Source organism: Leiobunum rupestre, chromosome 5 (assembly GCF_980474605.1).
Source record: "Leiobunum rupestre chromosome 5, qqLeiRupe1.1.hap1, whole genome shotgun sequence".
Lineage (NCBI taxonomy): Eukaryota > Metazoa > Arthropoda > Arachnida > Opiliones > Sclerosomatidae > Leiobunum > Leiobunum rupestre.
In genome coordinates this window covers 70,643,873-70,666,772 of record NC_143388.1, presented here as the reverse complement: position 1 = coordinate 70,666,772, position 22,900 = coordinate 70,643,873, and the positions used below count along the sequence as shown (strand labels likewise).

At 36.9% G+C, this 22,900-nt stretch overlaps 1 protein-coding gene across 2 annotated transcripts; it reads right to left on the bottom strand.

The window, feature by feature from the left end:
* Window positions 1-1,507: 1,507 nt before the first annotated feature.
* LOC149945781 (uncharacterized) lies at window positions 1,508-9,588 on the bottom strand. 2 transcript variants are annotated; one of them, XM_090175413.1, is made up of 5 exons: window positions 9,416-9,588; window positions 4,739-4,805; window positions 4,387-4,615; window positions 3,747-3,919; window positions 1,508-3,638 (listed from the first exon to the last, which is right to left on the bottom strand). In XM_090175413.1, exons 3-5 carry the CDS (start codon window positions 4,613-4,615, stop codon window positions 1,800-1,802), a joined length of 2,241 nt encoding a protein of 746 aa, XP_090031539.1. In that variant the 5' UTR covers window positions 4,739-4,805; window positions 9,416-9,588; the 3' UTR covers window positions 1,508-1,799. The 2 variants fall into 2 exon arrangements, with proteins under 2 accessions (XP_090031539.1, XP_090031538.1); XM_090175412.1 differs by lacking the exon at window positions 4,739-4,805.
* Between the last annotated feature and the right edge of the window lie 13,312 nt (window positions 9,589-22,900).

Here is a 22,900-nt window from a genome sequence, read left to right as displayed (position 1 = left end):
TCCCAACTCCCACGCAGTTAGAGTGTCACGTGTGTTGCAAACTGGCAGTGTGGGCTGTGGCGATGCAATAGCTTTATTTATTTTCCATAATCAAAATTAAAATCGATTCTAATCCATAAAATTAAAATCGATTCTAATCCATAAAATTAAAATCAAATGTTGGAGGGTTTACTACTAAATTAATAATCAAAAGATAAAAATTGAAATATTCATTTTAATACTTCGAACTTTTGATATGAAAATTTTTTATTCTACTTTCTCGTGAAACGTAGTTGAAATATTTTTAAATATACTTTTCAAAATAATGAAAACTAAAGAAGTATTTGAAATGATACTTATCTAAATCTTTAAAGATTTCTATTGATATTTTTCAGGCAAGGGCAAAAAAGAATTGAAAATAATTGAAACTCTCATATCTTAAAAAGAAATTTGAAAGATCGTGAAAAATCAAAGGGCCAAAACTAAATAAAATGAAAGATTGTGAATGATTTTGTCGAAATCTATGCTCAAAAATATCAAAAATAAAATGATATTTTATAGAAATTTCAGAGGGAAAAAATTGATAGTATAGTATAGCTGCTGCCATCTATGTAAAAAGATACGAAAAAGATAGATATAATTTTTTTTGTGCAACACTGACGATACATTGTTTTTTTTTTATTAAACTTCAGGAAATGTTATTGTAACTTTAAAATTACAATTTATAACTAAACAAAAACCTCGTTTTTGTCGCTGCTTCAACTTGTTTGGGTGCACGTATGAGATTATGGTAAGTCACAAGTATCTTAGTGATAAAATTATTTTAGTAAGCCTATTTATGAAATTACGGTTGTAGTGCAACCGTTCAACGATGGCGTCGTAATTTTCGTCGAAACTAAACCTATATAAATAAGGGACAAACGATAAGTTTTATGGGAACTTTAGAATATCAAATGCAAGTGCTTTCTTATAAAAATATTCTAAAAATGTCTAAAAAGCTTTATAAAGTTTTATGGAATGCCCATAGATATAGGAAACGTATATAAAGGTCTAGATAAAATATTTCAAAGGGAGTGAATACGGAGGTGACAGCTAGCAGAAACGCGTAATTTCCGCAGGCTATCCTTATAAGACGCTATCTATCAGTAAGAAAGCTCGTGCTATCGTCGCGAGAGCCATTGTCTACTGCTTAAAAATTTTACTAAAAGTCACCGACAGATGGTGTCGAAAGACTACGGCCTGCGGAAAGGTCAAGCACTTAGTACTAAAATGCTAAGAAAGCTCGCGCTCTGGGTCACGTGCCTTCATCGGTGTCTGCTAGGTGTCAATTCCGTATTTTATGTTAGGCTTAGACGCCCCGAAATTTATCTAGACCTTTATATACATTTCTTATATCTATGGGAATGCCTATGGCGCACTAATACCTACAGTGCCATGGCTGGACTATCTTAACCTAAATCAAGATAGATATCATAATGGACGTCATCGCGGACCGTTGTTCAAATAAGAGTTAAAATTATAATTTCAATTAGACATTGAATTGATTTAATTTAAAATATTACAAAAAACTAAAAGGGAATGATTTTTTTACATAGTTTTGAAAAAGTTTGGACAATACATAATTTTTATTTAATAATTTTCGAAATGAAACTATAGCGTACATTTAGAAACTGTAGAAACAGTTTTACGAAGAATACTGTAGAACAAAGAGAAAATTTTGATTTGTACCACAAATTAACATGATTTACTTATACAATGTTTTCTGGAAAACATTTTTATACGAAAAAACCTCTACCAACAAATAAATGAAAAAGTTAACTCTAGGAAAACCAGTTGAACCGTTTCTTAGACTTACTGGCAGGCAGAGCATGAGCAGTGTTGTTTGTGGGCGCCTTCTTGAAGTTTTTCATTTCATGTTTCAACATGTGTTGTTGCCCCTCAAAAGCTTTCCTAATGTATTCTCCGTTTATTTCTAACGAGAACAAATCGTTTTGCAGATCCCGAATCATTTTGGGACTGTAACATCGCTGGGGTTCTTTGGTATTTTTTACACTTTTTTTTAGAATGTCCAGCTGTCCTTCGTACTCTTGCTTGACTCGATACAAACGATCGACTTTTATCTTGTTACTGGGATCCAAGGCGCATTTATCCTTTTCGACTTTAATCAAGTGATCCAAATAGTCCATGGTGGCGTCATTCACTAGAGAAATTGAATTGGCTTTCAAGAAACAAGCTATTTGAGCGCTCGCTTCGGTGATTTTCTTTTGTTCGTTCTTTTGCTTGATGATTCTGAACTCGCATTCTTGAAGAACTCTCTCCGCTTCCGCTCTGATGTCCCCTTTGGTTTTCAGCTCGAGTTCCACGTTGGAATCGATTTTCTGGGTGCTCGTCTCGACGTTTTTGTAATAAACGTGCATATGCATTTCATATCCACAATTGCAAATTTCGCAATGTTGAGTCCCATTCATGGCAGCGCAATTCAACAGTTGAGTATTATTAACCAGTTCCGCAGTCACGCCATCCAAATAGCAAGGATCGTGACAGCTTGTCGTGTAATCGGTGATGGTTCTGCCTTCGCCGACGGTGCGAACGGTGACGCATTCGCTCGACGTACACACCGTTCTCGGCTGCTCGAAAAACTCGGCCTTCAGATCGATGTGCGGTACGTACAGCGCGTCTTTCAATTTATGCATGTCGTCGCCGGACTGCTGGATTTTAATTTGTTGATCTTGGGCAACTTGAATATTATTCTGAATGTGAATGGAGATATCGCAAAGTGGTTTGGCTAATAGGCAGACGATCTGCTTGGCTTCATACAAAGAGACCGTGTCGTCAATCGAGTGCGGAGGTAGATTCATTATGTACAACATCAGACGTTTGCACTCTTCGACGGATTTGTCCCAACTGTCGACGAAGTTTCTTTTTTCGTCGACTGAGAATTGGACGTGGCTCTTTAACGCTACCAAAAATCTAAAAGATTCGTTGTCTAAGCAATAAATTGTGCTTAAATCCAATTTAATATTTACGTAAGGCGGATTTTTGGCGTTCTTCACCAAAAGCTCGCGTAAAGATGGCAGCGTATCTCCAGGGCGATAGAAAGTCGACCTAGCGTTGGTGAAAAGGAAGACAATGTTGCGACTGGCGCTCTTGTGAAGATGACCGAGAAGTTCTTGAATGCAGAAACGGAAAAGAATGGACAGACGGGCATTGTTCGGTTTCAACAGAATGATAATTCCGTTTAGAATAGAGTACTGTTTAATGAATGACATAATCCGTCTGAAGTTCTCGGTGTCTTGATCAATGCCTGAAGTATCTCCAACTCCTGGAGTGTCAATGAGATGAACAATGACATCTCCCACTTCAAACGCATACTCTCGGCAAGACTGGGTTTGAGAAGCTCCTTGGCGTCCGCTTTCGTTGGGGTCACTTCCGAACTGAATGTGTTTCTCGCTGTAATCCCTGTCGGTTACGGTGAATGAAGTCGGAATCAACGAAACCAGATCACGCTCTTCGGCTTCTTCGAGGCTGCTGTATTTCATGTAGTTGGCGAAAGCATTTATGAAAGTAGACTTTCCAACACCCGTTTCCCCGAGAATAAGAATGTTGCATTCGTTGTTCGGTGTGTTTTTGGTAGCTCTGATGTCACCGAGTCGTGATTTCTAATAACATTAAAAATATATATCTTATTTCACAAACTTTAAAAAAGCTTTTGCGCCTTGAAACTTTACTGCCAATAAAGGCAGTGGAAGAACAACCGTTTCCCTTACTTTTTGTTCCGTTGCTCGACGATCGTTCGTCTCATGCTCCTTCCATTCCATGTCTAAATCAGATTGATGTCCATTGGTCTCTGGCTTCAAAACGGGCTCTCGACGGACCTTTAACTGCTTCAAAGGGTGGCTTATATCAGCTGTCGATTTTGAAACCTTCGATGCGTTTGGCTCTGTAATAGCAAATACATAATTATGTTACTGTTACATTTTCGTTTCGTAATAAAATATCTGTGTCTTTAACTGGATACGCTTAATGTTTAACATCGATTAATAATAATAGTTGAAGTATTGTGGAACATCAATATTGTAGTTGACAGAGCCGTACCTAACCCAAATGGCGCCCTGGGCAAAAAAATAAAAATAAAAACCTTAGGTAGAAATTTTTAATTTTTCAATATCCAATTTAAATGAAAATCTTTGATTTTGCGCCCCTAAAACTTTGACGCCCTGGGCCACTGCCCCGCTCGCCCTACTCAACGGACGGTTCTGGTAGTTGAGAATTAAAAAGGTCTTACTAGCCCAAAGGCTCTCGCTAATCCGAACATTAGTCATCCAGATTTCACAAACAAATTTTAATTTGACTGTAATTACTCAATTCTCTTACTACCATGAAGATTCTAATATTTATATTAGTTACCCGTTTCATTTTCTGTAGATTCTCTCTGTCGATTTAAGCTGTCAATAAATTTCCTCGCTTGAATAGGTTTGAGGATTCCTTCTAAATCAGATTCCTTCATATAACGCAAATCTTCTTCTCCTTCAAAGCCCAAGTCAATCATTGCTTCAATAAGTTCGTTCACTTTTTCGCTTCTTAATGTGGGTAAGGCCTTTGACACAATGTCTCTCATGATGTCGTTACTAGCCATCTGAAAAAACCGAACAAAAAGAGAACGTGTGAACACAATGCTCTAGTCATTCAAGAGGCGTTCTTTGTAGCACTGTTTCTCAAAGATTATCTTATTACGTGTAAATAATATTTGTATACATACCGAATTGACCACTTCGTTCAATTCTGTACACCGATTACAGAGAGTACAACCTTTGGTAGTGCAAAGTCTGTAATTGATTACGTAATGTGTGACTTAAGTTCAGTAAAAGCTACAGGTTTGTACACCGAGCCAACTTTTGATTTTCGTCGACAAAGATCATAATTTTAAGTTTACGATAATTATTGTATTAGTTAGTATTATTTCCCCTTTTTCCGGGAATCATGACAACAGAGGACATATTTGCGGAGTATATTATCTGTAAGATTGGATACATTCTTGTTTTGAAGTTATAGCAGATATTGTAAAGTAACGTGACTTTCTTGTTTAAATGGGAAAGGCTACCTACGATTATGCTTCCATTAGCCCTCCCACCAAAGAGCCTATGAATTCATCCAAAACCTTTATCTCAACTATTTTAACAAGTTTGGTCATGAATTTTTAACTTTATGCTTTCACCTACCCAAGCTGAGGCTAAAAGCAAACGTTAACCGTGTTGAGTCTTGGGAATAGAATATGGTTAGCCTCCAAAGCTGCGGTGGCGGAATGGTTAGCACTTTCGGCAGCAAGAGAAGCCGGGTTCGATCCCTGTTTGTGGCACTGAGTGCCTTACTTCACAAAGGGGCTTTCCCTCAAGTTCTTCCTTTTCCCCTTTTCATAAAGACTTGCTGAGGTTAACGGTATTAGTGAGCGTAGGGAGCTGTTGGCTCGCATGAAGGGCTTTCCACCACCCTCCTACGCATTGTAACCTGGCCACCTGTTTAAGGCATTAAAAGTCACCTAGCTGATTATTGATAATTAGTGTTTTATTAATGAACTGATTTGTTTGAAGTAGTTTTTGGTGGTTGGAATCGATGGGTGGAAGGGCCTTTTTCCGAAATTATATTATATATTTTTCAGAGATATTTGGCAAAATTATTTAAAATTATTTAATGACTTCCGTAAAATCATTGCGATAATTTTTCCAGCTGTTTATCCATCGTTATACTATCTGAAACTGAGCCAAAATTAATAGTGGGCAAGGCTAACCAACTGATTTCCCAGAAGGCGACCACCAAATGTTTTTTCGAATGGCGAATACCACGTTGAAAAATATTAATCGGTTATTTTGTAATAAAATTTTTAAGTTTGGATATTTACTCGTGTTAAATCTATTCAAATTATTTCGATAAGATGGTTCGCGGTCACAGGCAGTTCTAAGATATATCTTATCAGAAAATTATCTAGCCCTCTACCCTGTTTTATTTCCGAGCTGAGGCAAAGAATATTAATTGGTTGGTTTTGTTCGAATATAATTAAAAATAAACAACAAAACATCAGAGACGTAGACATGGGGATGGGCGCCCTAAAAGTTGTTTTTAATTTAGAACGTTATTTTACTTTACTAGTAACAGTTTGGAGAAATCAACATTGGCAAGAGATAGATTAAAAAGAGCCCTTTATCGTCATGGGACACCATTAGCTTAAGTCACGTAAAAGACTTTTCAATGTCATTGAACAACAACGGAGAATCTCGCCTAAAGAAAACAGATTGAAACCCGAAGATTCACCTATAAAGTCAAACAGTTTTCCTAAAAAATGTCTTTTTGAAAATGATGTTTGTGATGAAATTTCAAATATAAATGTTGAGAGTGAAATTAAAAATAATGTGATAGAAATCAGAGATAATAGTACCACCAACACAATTGATGATCTGATTTTCACTGGCCAAGTAGATGTTGTTACTGATCTTTACCCAAGACAATTTTCCTAAACTGACACGTAATGACCCGATTTCTACCATAGCAAATATTTCTATTTTTATACAAGATGACCTGATTCAAGCCAAAATAAGCGATCCTGTTTTTATACCTGAAGATCTAATTCAAATTAAAGAAACGACTAAGAATACTTGAAAGGATGCTACAACCCAAGCGTCAGTGGTAATTGGCAAGAGACTTTCCAAGTTTTCAAAAAGAAAACTCAGTCGAAATGTTTTCTAGTTGAAGAAAATTGATTAAAAAAACATATACAAATCTCAAATCTTACAGCGAAAATGTTAAAAGAAGATAGCAAACGTAAGGAAGTCATTCAAATTAAAAAAAACTTTTGGAAGACGCTAGTAATTCTGAAGATTTGAAAGCAAAATTTTTGATTGAACAAGGTTTTGCTTATGGAAAGAAAAATAGTGTATTTAGAATCAACTTTGAGAGTTTGTTAACTGATATTAAAAAATCAGCAGCACCGTATACTTATATGAGGGAATTGGAAGATATTCACTTGCAAGTTACCTCACAGGACAATGCTTAAACAATTTATTGGCCATTCAACTGGAGAAGATGTAATCACTTCCTTGAAGAAATACTTGCATGTGAATACGGAAAAATTACAGATGAAAAAGAAGTTCTAGGCTCTCTTATCTTTGATGAGACAAACACCGGTGGCTCTCACGAAGAAAAATTAGCGACGCATGTATGTAGGCACACATACTCTGTTTTATCTTTCAAGAACTGTGTACCAACTTTAAATTCGCAGTTGGACACTTTTTCACGGCCAATTTAGATGGTTAGCAGTTGTACCAACTAATTTTGAAAGAAATTGGTCCATGGCTTTTTAATGCACGAAATTGTGCATCCACTGGATGGAGAAACAAAACTATTCATGTCATTCGACCAATGCCACCTAATCAAAAATATACGCTCTAAATTTCTGCTCTAGATATATGCTGTACATTGGTATCCTAAATTCTTCAAACTACCAGAACCAGCTTTACTTTAAACAAAAGGGAATGATCATTAAAGCTGCAAGATGTCTAAACCAGAAAGTTTTGTTTCCAACATCATATGAAAACATGAATGTCCTACGTCGTGCTATTCAAGTTTTTCGCAACCAGTAACTGCTGTCTTAAAAACAATGGTACAGTTAAATCAAGTGAAGGTGGAAGACCGGGAAAGTGTTGAAATGACAATTTTCTTCATGGAAAACATTCGCAAATGGTTTGTACTTCACGACTTAAACAATACCAGTTATGGGCATCGCTCAAGAAATGCAAATAAACTTCCCTTCCAGACTATTGATGATAATCATTTGGAATGGCTCGAAAATGATTTTCTGACGTTCATTGAAGGCATTCAAATGCATCCCACATTAAAACAGGAACGATTCACAGATGAAACGCACGAAGCACTTGTAATGACTACAAAATCTACTGTGGCATTAACGAGGCACTTGCAAGAAAATGGTTTCCATTTTGTGCTAACGAGAAAGTTATCAAGTTATTTCATTGAAGAAATAAACGTTTTAGTAGTCTTAGGAACAACGGTGGATTTAACGACTGCATGGATGTGAGATCATGCACTTTAGGTCTTGAACATGCCCTAAAAATTGGAATTCTGAAGGCTTCACAATATTCTAATGTAAGCTGCTGAAATAATGTTGAAATCTCCGAAACTATTCATTAGACTTCTTGGGAAAAAAATAGAAGAGGCCAGGGAAACCAAACAGCTAACTATTTTGGCACAAGCAGAATAAATGAAAACCTTCCTTACGCCATACCATTGGAAACTTTCGGATTCTATGGGAAAAGTCACTGAAAATGGTATTATTAAATATGGTTCATTCAGATGTATTCACTAAATTTAAAAACAAATTTGAATTTCGGATTATTGTTATCCCACAATCAGAAATTGTACCATTGCATTGGTCGGTAGATACATCTTAAAGGTTGCGGAAAAGCGTTCAGTATGTGACAACTGCTTGCAGAAGCTAATACAACCAGCTTCAAATGTGCCTTTGCTAAAATTATTTAAAAATCAGGACAACGGTGGTTGGAAATATCCCAGCAGGCTTTTAATTTCGCTCCTGATTAGCGTAACCGATTTTGCGGAAAATACTATTTAAATTTTCTCACGTTACATGGTACTTACGATGTTAGTACATATGGCAAAATAATTTTGCCCCATTTTAGTGAAGTACTAAAATTCCATTGTTCTGGATATTAAGATTTGGTTAAATTATTACTAAATTTTTTTAACAGCGTTTTTATATAATCATGCTCTTAATGCATCTGAACGACTAGAAATGAAAAAAACTCCTAATTCTAAACAAGTTTTTACTCATGTGCCCATGTTTTAGTCAATCTTATATTTGGACACATTCTTTTCACCTTCCCGGCTTTTCAATATTAAATATGGCCAGCTTGGAGTGCCATCTCACGACATAAAAGCGGGAAAAAACTAGTCGCGGTTCTAAAAAATATCACCTGGTCCTTGATAATAACGTAGGCAACGCTTTAGATAAAGAGTATAGCTGCGGCTATACATCTACAAATTTCCCCGTTCGCGTTTCATAGCGCTGGCTTATCTTCCCCCGAGATAAATTTTGAATGACCTTGAACCATGAGTTAAAGGTCATCCGAGTTTGCAAATTCTAAAGACTTCCTACTAGATGAGTATGTCTAGCATGAGAACTTTTCGAGTTAATAGCCCTTCAACTTGGTCGCTGGTACATTATTATTATTTTCATTACGACCTTCCTGTTTTTGTCTAAATTCCTTTGTTATTGGTCATTTTTCATTAAAATCAAAGCTATTTAGATCTAAAATATGACGGGAATACTTTTCTAATTCAAACCAAATTTTTTACTCTAATAGTTTTCGAGTTAAATTTTAAATGAATATACATATATATTATATAAACTTACTTTTTTTAAAAAGGTCTTGAATACAGCACTGCCAACTGTTGCCCTGGAAGCCGGTGATTCGTATCACAAAGTCTATTTAACGCTGGCGATGCGATGCCTGCCTCCGCTCGTCCGTTTTGGAAGATAGCGAGGTATGAGAAGTGCCTTTACTTATATACTTATTTAAAGTTTTGGTTTGGGAGCGCAATGACGTAATGTTTAAGAGACTTTAGCCGTCGTCATTCGCTATATATATATATATATATATATATATATCTATCTCTCTCTCTCTCTCTCTCTCTCTCTCAAAGTGGGATAGTTAAATTTTTTATTGATTGGTTCGTTTGGGGGTTTTTTGTTTAAAAATATTTTCCAAAAAAACATTATATTAGTAAATCATGTTTATTTGTGGTATCAATCAAAATTGTCTATTTTTTCTTCAGTATTCTTAAGAAAACCATTTCTTAAATTTCAAATGTACGCTCTTATATAAGTTAGAAAATTATTAAAATAAAACTTACGTATTGTCCAAAAATATGATTAGATCAAAGCAAAAATTTCTTTATTTGTGTGAATAAGCATGGATTTTATTTTGCAGGTTTGCCGTACGATAATTTCAACAGCGTATTTTCTTTATAGCACACCATTTTACATTATTCCGCCCAAACTGGATTCAGTGGCGTAGCTACGAGTTTTGGGTCTCCCTACGACGTCGTCAAGGCCACCCTTTTTTAATTGCTTCCGAAATTTCAAGGGTTATTGTTATCTTAGCCTTATCAAACTAGAGCTTAAGTTACTTATACCTCAAGCGAGGAGTTTTAGTCACTCGTAAAATCTGTGTACGCTCTGTAAAAAAGTCTTTGCCTCTTGAAATTTTTGCGCTTTATTTATAATTTCTCGAAAAGTATTATCATATGTAACATAATTACTCATAAGTATGCCTCTGTATGATATTTCCATTGAAAAAATTCAATGAGACCTTGTTTCACGCGGAACATACATTGAGCGGACCCAAAAATGCAAAAATGCTTATAATCCTTGCGCTATTGAAAAGGTTACCATGGAAATGAAATCACGTGATCGCGAGGCACGAGCTAAACTTGACGTGGGCAAAGCTAGAAACGCGCGAGTAATTCTCACTAACTTCAGTTTCCCATCAGTAAAGTTGATGACGCGTATTTCGTCACGGAGTTGTAAGTGACGTAATTTACGTCATATCCCGTGAACAAGGTTTTATTTATGAAAATGCTTTTATGGCATACTTATGAGGGGTTATGTTGCATATGGTATTATAAATAGAAAGATGAAACAAATTTAATTCTTAATATTTTTCGATCCTCTTTGAGATTCAACCATCAGTTCCGTCGACAAATTTAAATATCATTTTTGACGACTTTTAAAATAAAAGAGTTACGTCACTGAACACGGCATTAATGGATTCAGGATGGTCGATTTATATTTGCGAAGTGTTACTTTTATGTCTCTAAGACCAAAAGGTGACGAGTTATAGGCTTTCAAACTTTAAGACGGAAATCAGTTTTGTATGCATAACCGGCCTTTTCATCAAACCATGGACAGTTAATTAAGAGGACAGACTTTCAATACCCTTCCTCAGTGCATTTTATTTCTCCGCGCGTATCAATCAGCTCGAGAGACTCCGAGCAGTAGCCCCGCCAAGAATTTTCTGCACGTAGGCCCAGCCTGATTTAGAGGCCCCATCTATAATGTTTTTTAAAAACTTTCCTGACTTTTAAGGATTGTTTTTAAAATTTTTATTTTGACATGATTTGATTTGATTGATTTCCCCTGAAATGGATTTTTTATAGGCATTTTAATCAAGGAATGACATTCGTCGATTAGATTTTTCCGAGGGGCAGGTCACTTCCATTTTGGCTGCGTCTTAATCATAGTAAAATGATTAAATCAGGGTAATCGTGATTAAATGAGGGTAATCGTGATTAAATGAGGGTAATCAAGATTAAATCAGGGTAATCAAGATTAAAAAAATCTAATCTAGATTTAATCAATCTGATGTGGTTGTTCTTGTTAATTAAAGTTTTAAGTAAGAGTACCGAACATGTCGGCAGCCGGTAGACCACTGTTTAGGTGGTCATAAAACTAGAGCTCCCTCAGCTTCCCCACCCAGTGGCGCCCCCTGGCTATTATAGTTCATAACATAACCTCTTTTTTAAATAGACTGATTATAGTGTCTTTTAACTACATTCACGATTAAACATTTCAGTTCATAAATTAAGTCTTTTAATTGATTTACGTCTTGGACTGGATCTTCGTACGTGTGGTCTGTGTTTACTCGACTGAGGCTCTTTGTCGAAATCTTGTCTAATAAGTATCCTTGATCGGGCTCCTTCTGATGATGTGGCTACACTAGGAATAGAGATGCTTGTGGTAGGCTGTTGCTCTGGTCTCGAGTCTTGTCGTGGTAATAAGATGGGATTGCGACTCGGTGATCGACTTGGTGATGATTTGCTACTCCAGCTTGGAGATTCATTGTCAGGACTCAGGATTGGTGGTTGCTGATGACTCTGGATCGGTGGTTGTTGATGACTCTGGATCGGTGGTTGTTGATGACTCTGGGTCAGTGGTTGTAATACTGATCTGTACCCTGCATCTGGATTTGGATTCATTTTACTGGCTCCAGTTGTTGATGTCTCAGACACGGTTGGTTTTAATAACTTCTCACTCCTTAGTCTCAATTGGTTCTGATGTTTTCTAATAATACCTCTCCCAATATCAATCCCATACATCATATTTCCGATAGATTTTTTACAGTTCCCTCTATCCAAATTTTCTCCCTTACCATAGTTTTTTTACAAAGACTTTTTGATTAGGATGAAACTTACAGGTAACATCACTAATTTTTACTAATGGTTTTATCGCTATTATTATTTACTTCTAGCATTTCAATTATAGGTTTATCGATGTTGATATTCTCATTACCTCTCTCCTCTTTAAAGTTCGTTGGATGGACCATGCCAAGTTTGGTGCGGATTTCTCTTCCAAACATGATTTCCGCTGGAGATTTACCACTAATTTGCGGAGTGCGGCGATAGTTTATGAGAAATCATGCTAGTCTTACGTCGAGAGATCCATTTGAGAATTTTTTTATACCTTCGTCAATGACGTCAATGGCAGAGTTAGAAGTACCATCTATTTTTTTAATGATGTCTTCACGGTACGCACCACCCTTTCAGCCTGACCATTTGAAGCAGGGTGATACGGTGCAATGGTCAAATGCTTGAAGCCGTTATTCTGCGTGAAGATTTGGAACTCGTTACTTGTGAAACAAGTGGCATTATCACTCACCAGGGTCTTCATAATTCCATAACGTGCCAAATTTTGTCGTAAGAATGTGATGACTACGGCTGAATTGGTTGTTGAAGTGACTCCGATTTCCATCCATTTGGAGGTAGAGTCCACTAATATTAATAAATATTTCCCATTTACCGGTCCGGCAAAGTCTATATGGACACAAGTCTACGGTTGGATCTCCTCGGGCCACTTCAAGTATTCAGCCTTTGGCATGGTTGCATTTTGCTGACAACTTGAACATGCTCTAATTCTGTCCTCAATGTTGGTGTTCAATTCTGGCCACCAAACTTTGCTCCTGGCTAATCGCTTTGTTTGCACCATTCCCTGGTGTGAACTATGCAGTTCATCCAGAATAACTTCTTGGCAAGTTTTCGGTATGACCACCCGATCCGTAGCTAATAAGACTCCTTCATGAATAGTCACATCATATCTTCTCTTCCAGTATGGGTTGAAATGTTCTTCTAATTTGTTTGGCCACCCTTGTTGAACAAATTTGTAGATTTGCTTCAAAATATGGTCTTTTGCTGTTTCTTCAGCTACTTGTATCGAGTCGAGAGGTCCTTGATTGAGTTGGCTAATTGCGAAGACATACTCGGATAGTATTGGTGGTGTTATTAGTTCTGATAATAAAGGTAAACGACTTAGTCCATCGGCGTTAGAATGATTTATACCTTTCTTATATATAATTTCATAGCTGTACGCTCCTAATGTTAACCATTCTTATTTGCAATACACATCAATAGTTTACCTTCAGCTGTCGACCATTCTTTCCCCAGTCTCTTTGCAGATGACACAAAACTTATCAAAATTCTTAGTACAAACACATCTAACGCCGAGCTACAACAGGATCTCTCTAAAGTTGAATCTTGGCAAAAAATTCCGGTTTATCCTTCAACACCTCAAAATCCAATGTGTCTTGAAAAAGACTGTTTGTAATAGCTTACTAGTCTTGAAAAAGACTGTTTGTAATAGCTTAGTAGTCTTGAAAAAGGAAATCCGCAACTTTTGACGGGTTGCGTTATCCTTTTGTGGGGTGCTGTGTTTGTTGCTCCTCGGTCTAACACAGTGTGTTGTAGCTTCTCACTGACACCACGGCAAACAGGTGTCAGGTGCACCTTTCTGCTTAGCATGTAGTATTTCAGTCGATTCAAAAGATCAAGTTTTTAAGGGAAAAATCTGGAATCGCGGTCATTCTTTCTAACCCTCTTGAAATTGGCAAAGAAACCTGCTTTCTAAATAAGCATTTTTAGAAGGCCCAAATGTAAAAATCTTACGAGCTGAAAGTTTATTTCGATTTTGGAGGCCCAATCATAGCCACCTTTTTAAAAATTTGGAGGCCCCCAAGTAGGCCTACACTTTTTCAACGTAGGCACGTGCCTACTTGTGCCTATTGCTGGCGGGGAGCCTGACTCCGAGGGAGTATTGCAAGGTCGTTTGTACCACGTGATCTTAACATTTCAAAATGGCAATCTAATGCCATTGATATTGTTACGTAATTTTTTGCGCTTTATATTTTAGTAATTTTTAATTTTGGTTTATTAATTCAATAAAAACTATTGACTGATATTGAGTATATCATATTTAATCTATAAAAACGTGGAAAAAAACGTTTTGGCGGTAAAATGTACTTCATGTTTATCTTTTTTCTTTTTCGAACAGTATCGCCCACTCTTAGCGATACTTGTTTGTTTTTTTTTTTCAAATAACCTTGGCCGACTCCCTTAGTGTGATTGGTTTACGGGGGCTAAAAACCAGGCTCTTTATCGATCCTCTAAAATCTACTATCCATGATCAAACACGCCTAATTTCGACAGCATTTTTGGCGGCTACGTTAAATAAAATAAAATGAAGAGACTATATTGGAAATGCAAAATAAAACTCGGGTTTTTTTTTCACCCGGGGTTCAAAATAATATGATCCCATAAAAAACCAAAGGATAATTAATACTTGGGTTTCGTAGTCAGGTTATTCTTAAAAATTGTAAGAATAATAATCGTTAAGCAAAAATATAGTGTTGGAACTTTTACTTTTTATTGCACACGATATAAAGAAAGTATTCCTTTTATACCAACTCAAATTAAAGCCTAAAATATTAGACGGATCCATCTAGCAACTTAAAGGGCCTCACCGGCAATTGAAAAAAATCAGCTCGGATTTACCACGTGATAGCAGATACGACCAACTATAATATTCTGGAACAAGCGCGGGAAACTGGTTAAAACTAAACCCCGATGTGTCTCTTCAATAGATCGCATCACTTGACTGTAGTGGCCAGGTATACAGGGTGTCTCAATTTGATCGGCCCAGGCGTTTTTCTCAAAAACTATAGTTGCTATAAATGTGAAATTATCAGGATATACTCTCTCTTGGAGGACCCTTTTATTTTAAAATTTTCAGAAAAATCATGAAATTTTTCACCGTTTTGAAATGTTTATTTTTTGAACGATAGGTGGTACACGAAAATTCTCAATCAACAAGTTATAGAGCGTACTCGAAAACCTCTAATGAAATTAGTTTGGTCAAAAACGGACAATGTTTCATTGAAATAATACGTCATGAAAAAAAAACAAAGGTTTACGTCTCATGAAAAAGAAATTTAGAGAATCCTATCAAATTTGAAAGGATAGTTTGTTTGTAAAGATAAAAAAAGGGACTGTTTTTTAAGCCAAATCATTTTAAATAATGTTTTAGAGAAAATACAATTTACATAGTAGAATTCCAGAATTCACGCGTCTTATTTGGGGCAAGAATGTTGCAAGAAGTCCACGAAACCTTCTAATTAATGCCAACTGAATTTCCCACGTGTTTCATTTTTTGCACTACTCTGTCGCTTAAAGTATGGCTCCATTTTAGTATTTAAAGAGACACAGCTTCGTTTTAGAATCATTCTCTGAATTACGTACTCCAGTAAAATAAACAGATGCCTCGTTATACCTGTGAACAGCGGTCCAGGATGGTCGAATTATACTACGGAGATGGTCAGCGAAATGCACGTGATGTGAGTCGATTATTCCAAATGTTGTATCCTGACAGTCGTCCAAATCACCACACTTTTCTCCGTGCTGTCCGTGACTTTGAAAACGAAGGCAACGTGAATCGCATATTCCGCGGATCTGGCCATGACAACATCAACATGGAAGACACAGTCATCGCCTACTTTGTCGCCTACCCTCGAGTAAGCATAAGAATGGCCTGCTCTGATTTAGACTTGTCAAAGTACTACGTTTAGAGTGTCCTTGACCGTCATAACTATCACCCATTTCGTGCCACGCTCCACCAAGCACTTAACGACGGTGATCAGCGACTTGGGCTGGATTTCTGTAACTGGTTTTGTACTATGGCCGACGGATTTCCTCCGTTTGATTCTTGTGTCCGACGAGTGCTCGTTTGGGGAGACGACCCGTTTAACAGCCAAATAACCACATGTGGAGTGATGAAAATCCGCACTGGGAATCTCCTCACCACAATCGGGTACAATTCCGTTTAAACGTCTGGGCTGGTCTTCTGGGAGATGGCGTTATTGGGCCATTTTTTCTTCCGACTCAATGGGCAGAACTACCTGGCCTTTCTACAAAATGAAGTCGCAGACGAGTTGGAAGATGTGCCATTAGTCGATGTCCCACGCCTTTGGTTCCAGCATGACGGTGCACCTGCCCACCAAGAAAGACACGTCGTGCAGTACCTTAACAACGAGTTCCCTGGGCGATGGATAGGCAAGAACGGTACAGTACGATGGCCTCCGAGGTCCCCAGATTTCGCACCGCTGGACTTTTTCCTGTGGGAATTCGTCAAGGAGGAAGTGTATAAAACGCCTGTCACTAACGAAGAAGATCTACGGCAGAGAATCATCGTAGCGTTCCAACTCGTAACTCCCGAGATGGTCCGTGCTTCGTTTCAAAATATGCTTAATCGCTCGCGGATTTGTATTGCAGCGGACGGTGGAATTATTGAACCTCATTTAAAATAAGACGCGTTAATTCTGGGATTCTACTATGTAAATTGTATTTTCACTAGAAAATTATTTAAAATGATTTGGCCTAAAAAATAGTCCCTTTTTTTTCTTTACAAACATACGATCATTTCAAATTAGATAGGTTTCTCATTCTTTTTCATGAGACGTAAACCTTTTTGGGTAGTACCAGCTTGTTTTTTTTCATGACGTATTATTTCAATAAAACATTGTCCGTTTTTGACCAAACCAATTTCATTAAAGGTGTTCGAGTACGCTCTACAATTTGTTGATTGAAAATTTTCGTCTACCACCTATAGTTCAAAAAATAAAAATTTAAAAACGGTGAAAAATTTCACGATTTTTCTGAAAATTCCAAGAGGAAAGGGTCCTCCCCGAGAGAGTATATCCTGATAATTTCACATTTCTAGCAACTAAAGCCGATCAAATTAAGACACCCTGTATATAAGCTTCGCTACATAGACTGGCATGTTCAATGGCTTAACTTGCATACAATAGCAGCCACTGGTCAAATTTTTCTTCGCGCTTCATCAGTGCTGCTGTGCTACTAGTCAGTAGCGCCGCCAGGATTTTTTCCCAAGTAGGCACCGATGAATTTAGAGGCCTCCCTCTACGCAATAATTTCACGCTCTCCGTTTTGAAAGAGTTCACCGTGTATCTTATTGCAAATTATGTGAAGCTAAAATTAAATTAATTTTTTCACTTGTCCCCCAGTTCCAATAATCCCTTATTTTAAATACTAAAGTCGTTTTACTCAATGAATGACACTCTGCGATTAGAGCTCTTCCCAAATTCATCGACCACTAACTTCGGATGTTCTTTTAAATGATTCGATAAATCTCGATTAATGGATAATGTCGCCCGGTTGGAGAGTCTATCCTCTCGCATTGTTGTCCGTAGACGCGTTTCAATTCTATTCACGGAACTGAAACTCTTTTCAGAATAGTATTGGCCACGGGAATACATAGAACAACTTTCTTGTACTTAACTACATGTAAGTTAGGAAAGCCACCTTCCATCGTCATTAGATAGTGATAACAGTCTGTTACGCTTTTCATATTTTTCGATTTTATTAAATTTCTGGCTATTTTAATTTGACCTTTCAATGAATCTAGGTCGAAATTAAAGCGAGTGAATATTTGGCAGTGGGCTAGGACGTCATTTTCTACGAGAAAGTTTTCCGAGTCGGGGTCAGACGCAGTTATTCCTTTAATTAGGTTATTATTTTCTAAAAATCGGTTTTTCATTTCTGATATAAATTAATCGATTATTTGGTAGTAACTTGATCTCAACTGTTCATATAAGGTCTTTGCTTCAGTGTCTCGGTTTCCTGTTGTACACGCTACCACACTATGCTTTGGTCTTTGATTAGGGATTATTTTTCGTTTTCTCAAAGCTAAAGGTGCAGTGTCGCGATCGGGAACCGTGATAAAAACGGATTCTGCTAACTTAGAAGCTTCGTCCCAAATTAAGTCGAATTTTTCGGGGTTCCTCACTTCCTCTAAGGTAGTTATGGTAGCTTTGCAAATAGCGGTAGCTTCAGTTAGAACGACTCTCGAACTTGGTAAATATTCCGACAATTAAGGAGTTGGTTATACCTAATATTTCATCTAAAGCCGTAATCAAAATCAAGTTAGTGAAGTTTTGTAATTGCAATATGTACACTCGGCAGCTTCTTCGGGCTTATCATTTTCTACCTTAAGTACTCCAATGCTAATAGAACAGAATCAAATCTACTTCGGAAGTAATGAAGACCTTTTGTTTTTGCTGCACCACCTAGGGTCGCAGCTTTGCAGAATTTTAAGAACTATTTCGTAGCCCAGCTCTTTTTGAGAATTATCAAAACATTCGCTCCTAATAACTGAATTGCTTTGGAAATTATAGATCGCTTGAACTAGTCCGAGTTATTCCCCAACCGCGACTATATTGGAGCAGCATTCAACCAAAACTAAATTTAAACGATGGGCATAGCAATGGACGTACGGACAATTTCCACCTACTGCCTTCTCTATTTGAACCCTCACCCCTTTTATGAGAGCACACTTATTACACTGGCCCCATCTGAGCAACGCAATTAGCAATTTTCAGTCCATTCTCCGTCAAAAGGGTAATTATAGCTAAGCTGATGCTTTGAGAGTCAAACTTGTGCAAATCTGTGTATGCTAAAAATTCCTCTACTACGCCAATTTCCTTTCTAGTATACGTAATGCAAACACTCAGCTGTTCTACTCCCGCATTATCTCTAGCCTCATCGGTAATTACGGAAAAGAAACCACCTGATTCATTAACCTCCTTTACCATCATTCGCCTAACAAAATTTTCACTAAGGTTAATCAGCTCATTTGGACAGTGCTATGTATTTAGCATTATTTGGCATACTTTCGCCCTTAGCTTTTAAATCGGGACAATTTCTCTTTCATAAATCAAAAATTTCTACGAAATTGCCCCTGTTCCCATTTCCATCGTCCGACCTATGCCCCCGAAGAGCGAGATCTTGTTGGGCGCACAGTACTACAGTATTATCTGCACGTGAGCGGCTAAGACATCTCTATTTCTAGCAACGTCTGTTTTATGATGCTGATCAATCTGACATACTATTGAGCCTCGAGATTTCGATTCCAAATAGTATGAATTTTTTTTAGAAGACTGTTGGTGTAAAGATTTAGTCGAAGTAAAGTGTTCTTCGAACTTTTTGACCATATTTTTCCAGTCCGAAAATCCCGTATATCTGCCACCTAAAAAATGCTGACAACAAAAACAATAAACTTTGTCGTTTGCTACAGAATATTCGAGCGTTTGGTATTTGGTGTACCAAGAAGAATTGAAGCCTCGGTTTTTACCACCCATTAGGGTTTTGGGAAAAGACGCGAGGTTAGGTTGAACGGGCAGACAATCCTTATCTAAACTAATACCTAAAGCAATTAATCGTCTTACGTTGGAATTGTTTATCTTTGCACCCGAGGCTCTATTAGAGGATTCAACCAAAATTTCCGATAACTCAGAATTTAGAACTAGAACTACCTCCTTAGCCGGACTGACATCGACATTGGGTAAAACGTCAACAACATTTTTTTTACTGTTTTCAGTCTCTGTAAAACCTAGAGTCTCCCCTGAATTCAGTTTATTTATTTTAGCTGACGGTTGAAGAAATCGTTCCATTGCATCTTTCTGAATACTAACTATGCTCGCTTCTCTCTTACATTTTTGGCGTTTTTGGGCCCCCGACATAAACTTTCGGTAACTCATTCTGGTTTTAGTTTTTAAAGTAAAATCTCCAGATATTACGCCTTTTAAAAAAAACTAGTTTTAAGAATGGTACCACCCTCGGCACCACCAATAGTTTTTTTTAAATATCTAGCTACTAAAAGCTTGATAAAGGCCAACTAACTATATAAACTAGCCCGAATTGTTTTTATTTAAAACAAGCGCAGTACGGCTTCTTTAAACCTCTAGGAGATAGAAGTCGGCACTCGGCATGCACTTGCCAAAAATATATAAACAAAAAGGACACTAAATTAACTGACTGAGAAAGACTCGAAATGTAGAGAACTGCTTTGAAGAAGCGCGCAAAATGAAATGAAACTCTGGTAAAAATAATGTCTTTTACGATAACGTGTGCGCCTTAGCAGCTGTTTTTTCCCCGAATTACAATGATCCCCCTTTACAAATAAACTCGGAATGTTAACACCGCTTAACCTACCCTTTTTAGGCTGCAGGGGGCCCCTGAGGGTGCTTGTTTTCTAAAGTGGAAAGCAAAGATTCTGGGGGTTTACATAGACTACGGTTACATGGGGCTCTGAACGTCGATGTGAGGGAACGTCGACGTATTTTGGCGCTCCTTAAAAATATGCTTTACTTGCGTTTTATTAGTATATCATTTTAGGTAAGTTTCTATTGCTAATCAATTATAAAATAATACATTATTAAATATAAATATATCAAGTATTTCATATAATAATAATATATAAAATGAAATCTTTCATACGTTGATTAATTTATTATATATATTAATTATAAATTATGTTCATTATATTTTCAGTATAATTTAAAAAGTTTCATAAATTATAAATTGCAATTTGTAGTTAGTAAATTGTTTCGAAATATTTGCAATTATTTATAAATTAATAGGAAATAAAATTAAGTATATAAAATAATATTTATATAATTATTATATAAAAATAAATATAAATATAAATAGTAAATAATATAAAAAAACTCAAATTAAAACGAATTTATTTCGGAACAGTCGGATATGCGGTAGGAAAAATCCCTACTGGCCAAGGAAACGTCGTCGTAAAGAGGTTACATGCAGCGCCGAACGTCGACGTAAGGCGTTAAATCGACGGTTCGAGGTAGTTTTCGTGCGGTTACATGAGACAAATAAACGTCGACGCTCCGAGCTCCATGTAATCGTAGTCATAGGTAGAGTCGAACCATTCGAAGCCGCACCGTTACTAATCCTTTTGCTCGACGCGTTTACAATGTCGAACTTTGACCAGCGGGAGATCGGGGCGATCTTTTTTTAGCATTTTTGGTATTTTTAGGAGGACTTTAAAGAGTGGAAATGGACGCGAATAAAATTGGACAAAGCTTATTTCAGTTGTTTAATATTTTCTGGTTTGTGACATGTATACAACGAAACTATTGGAGAACAATTATTTTAAACTCGCGTTGGGTGTTAATAGAAAGACTTCAAAATCAACTAAAAGCTAGACGTCGTATCTTTTACAACAAGTTAATCGTTGAAAATTGTAACATAACAATAATGTTGCGCATACCAGCCCAGTAGGTGACAGAAATAATAACTCACGAATTAAAAGTACCGAACAGTAATTTACTGATCATTCATGTCTACTTCGAATATTAAACAATACTGCCCATAAATTGAAAGGCCATGATATTTATACAGAAAATCAGAATATAAAAAATAAAGTTTAGATAACAATCATCTTACTCTGCGATTAAAAACACATTACAAATAATTAAAACGTGTAGTGGCGAACTTGCCGGTGTCCTTAAAATCTCATTTTAATTATTCAGAGGACTTATCAATATTCCATTGGTAGTAACAAAAGTAAATAGACATAAACAGAAAGTCTTGGATTCTCACCAAGGGCAGTGCCATCAAAACTGAGAAACTACTTTATCCCTTTTTGGCTTTGCCGACCCCCCTCGCGTATCGCTACAAATTTGGGCATTGTGCGAGGTACACTGAGAGAAAAATTCGTAGTTTTAACTGGAAAATAATACAGAAACGTCTTGTAAACTATTTATTCAGGAAAGTGCTGTAAAATCTACAATTTTTCTGTAGTGTTAACATGAAAGAATAGCATGAGTTACATGTTTTTACGAAACACTGGTTTCTTCGGTACATATTGCAGGAAATTCCAGTAAGATTGCTTTACACGTTGTCAAACTGTATTTATTACGGGTTTTAGTCATGTAAATCGAACCTGTAAAAATCACAGGTGTGCCCGTTTATTCAAAACACTGGAAACTTCAGTATATATTGCAGTGGATTACAGTAAGATTGCTTAGCAGGTTTTCAAACTGTATTTATTACGGGTTTTAGGTTTGAATATGGAACCTGTAACAATCACAGGTCCGCCCGTATATTCAGAACACCGGAAGCTTCAGTAAATATTGCAGTGAATTCCGGTAAGATTAATTTACAGGTTGTGAAACTGTAATTAATACCGGTTTTTATTGTATCTTAGAACCTGAAAAAATTACAAGAGTGTTCATTTCCCAAAAACATTGCTCTCGATTGTACATATATTCCAGTAAATTACATTCATTTAGTTTCACAGGTTGGAAGACTAAAAAACAAGCATTAATTTAATAAGTGCAGTGGCGATATAGCTTTGACTCCTGGTAATCGTAGCACGGGTTTTGAAGGAGTTAATAATCAGCTAAGCTAATACCCTATAGGCACCACTACAGGCCTAAGTCATCTAGCGACTTATAAGGCCTTTTGACCAGTGGCCGGGTTATATTACGTAGGAGGGTGGTGGCAGGCCCTTCAAGCCACGCGAGCTAACCGTCAGCTCCCTACACGTACTATTATACCGTTAACCTCGGCAAGTTTTTATGGAAAGGGGAAACCGAAGATCTCGGTGGAAAACCCCTTAAACCAGTGGGGAGAGAACTTGCAAACTCTACGCAGAAGGAATGCACTTTGGTTCCGGATTTTCACCCAGTGCCAC

Coding starts and splice junctions, on each gene's coding strand:
- LOC149945781 (XM_090175413.1), bottom strand. CDS start 4,615: ATGGCTAGTAACGACATCATGAGAGACATTGTGTCAAAGGCCTTACCC. Junction 3,920..4,386: donor ATCTACAGAAAATGAAACGG/GTAACTAATATA, acceptor TTGCTATTACAG/AGCCAAACGCATCGAAGGTT. Junction 3,639..3,746: donor GTCGAGCAACGGAACAAAAA/GTAAGGGAAACG, acceptor TAATGTTATTAG/AAATCACGACTCGGTGACAT.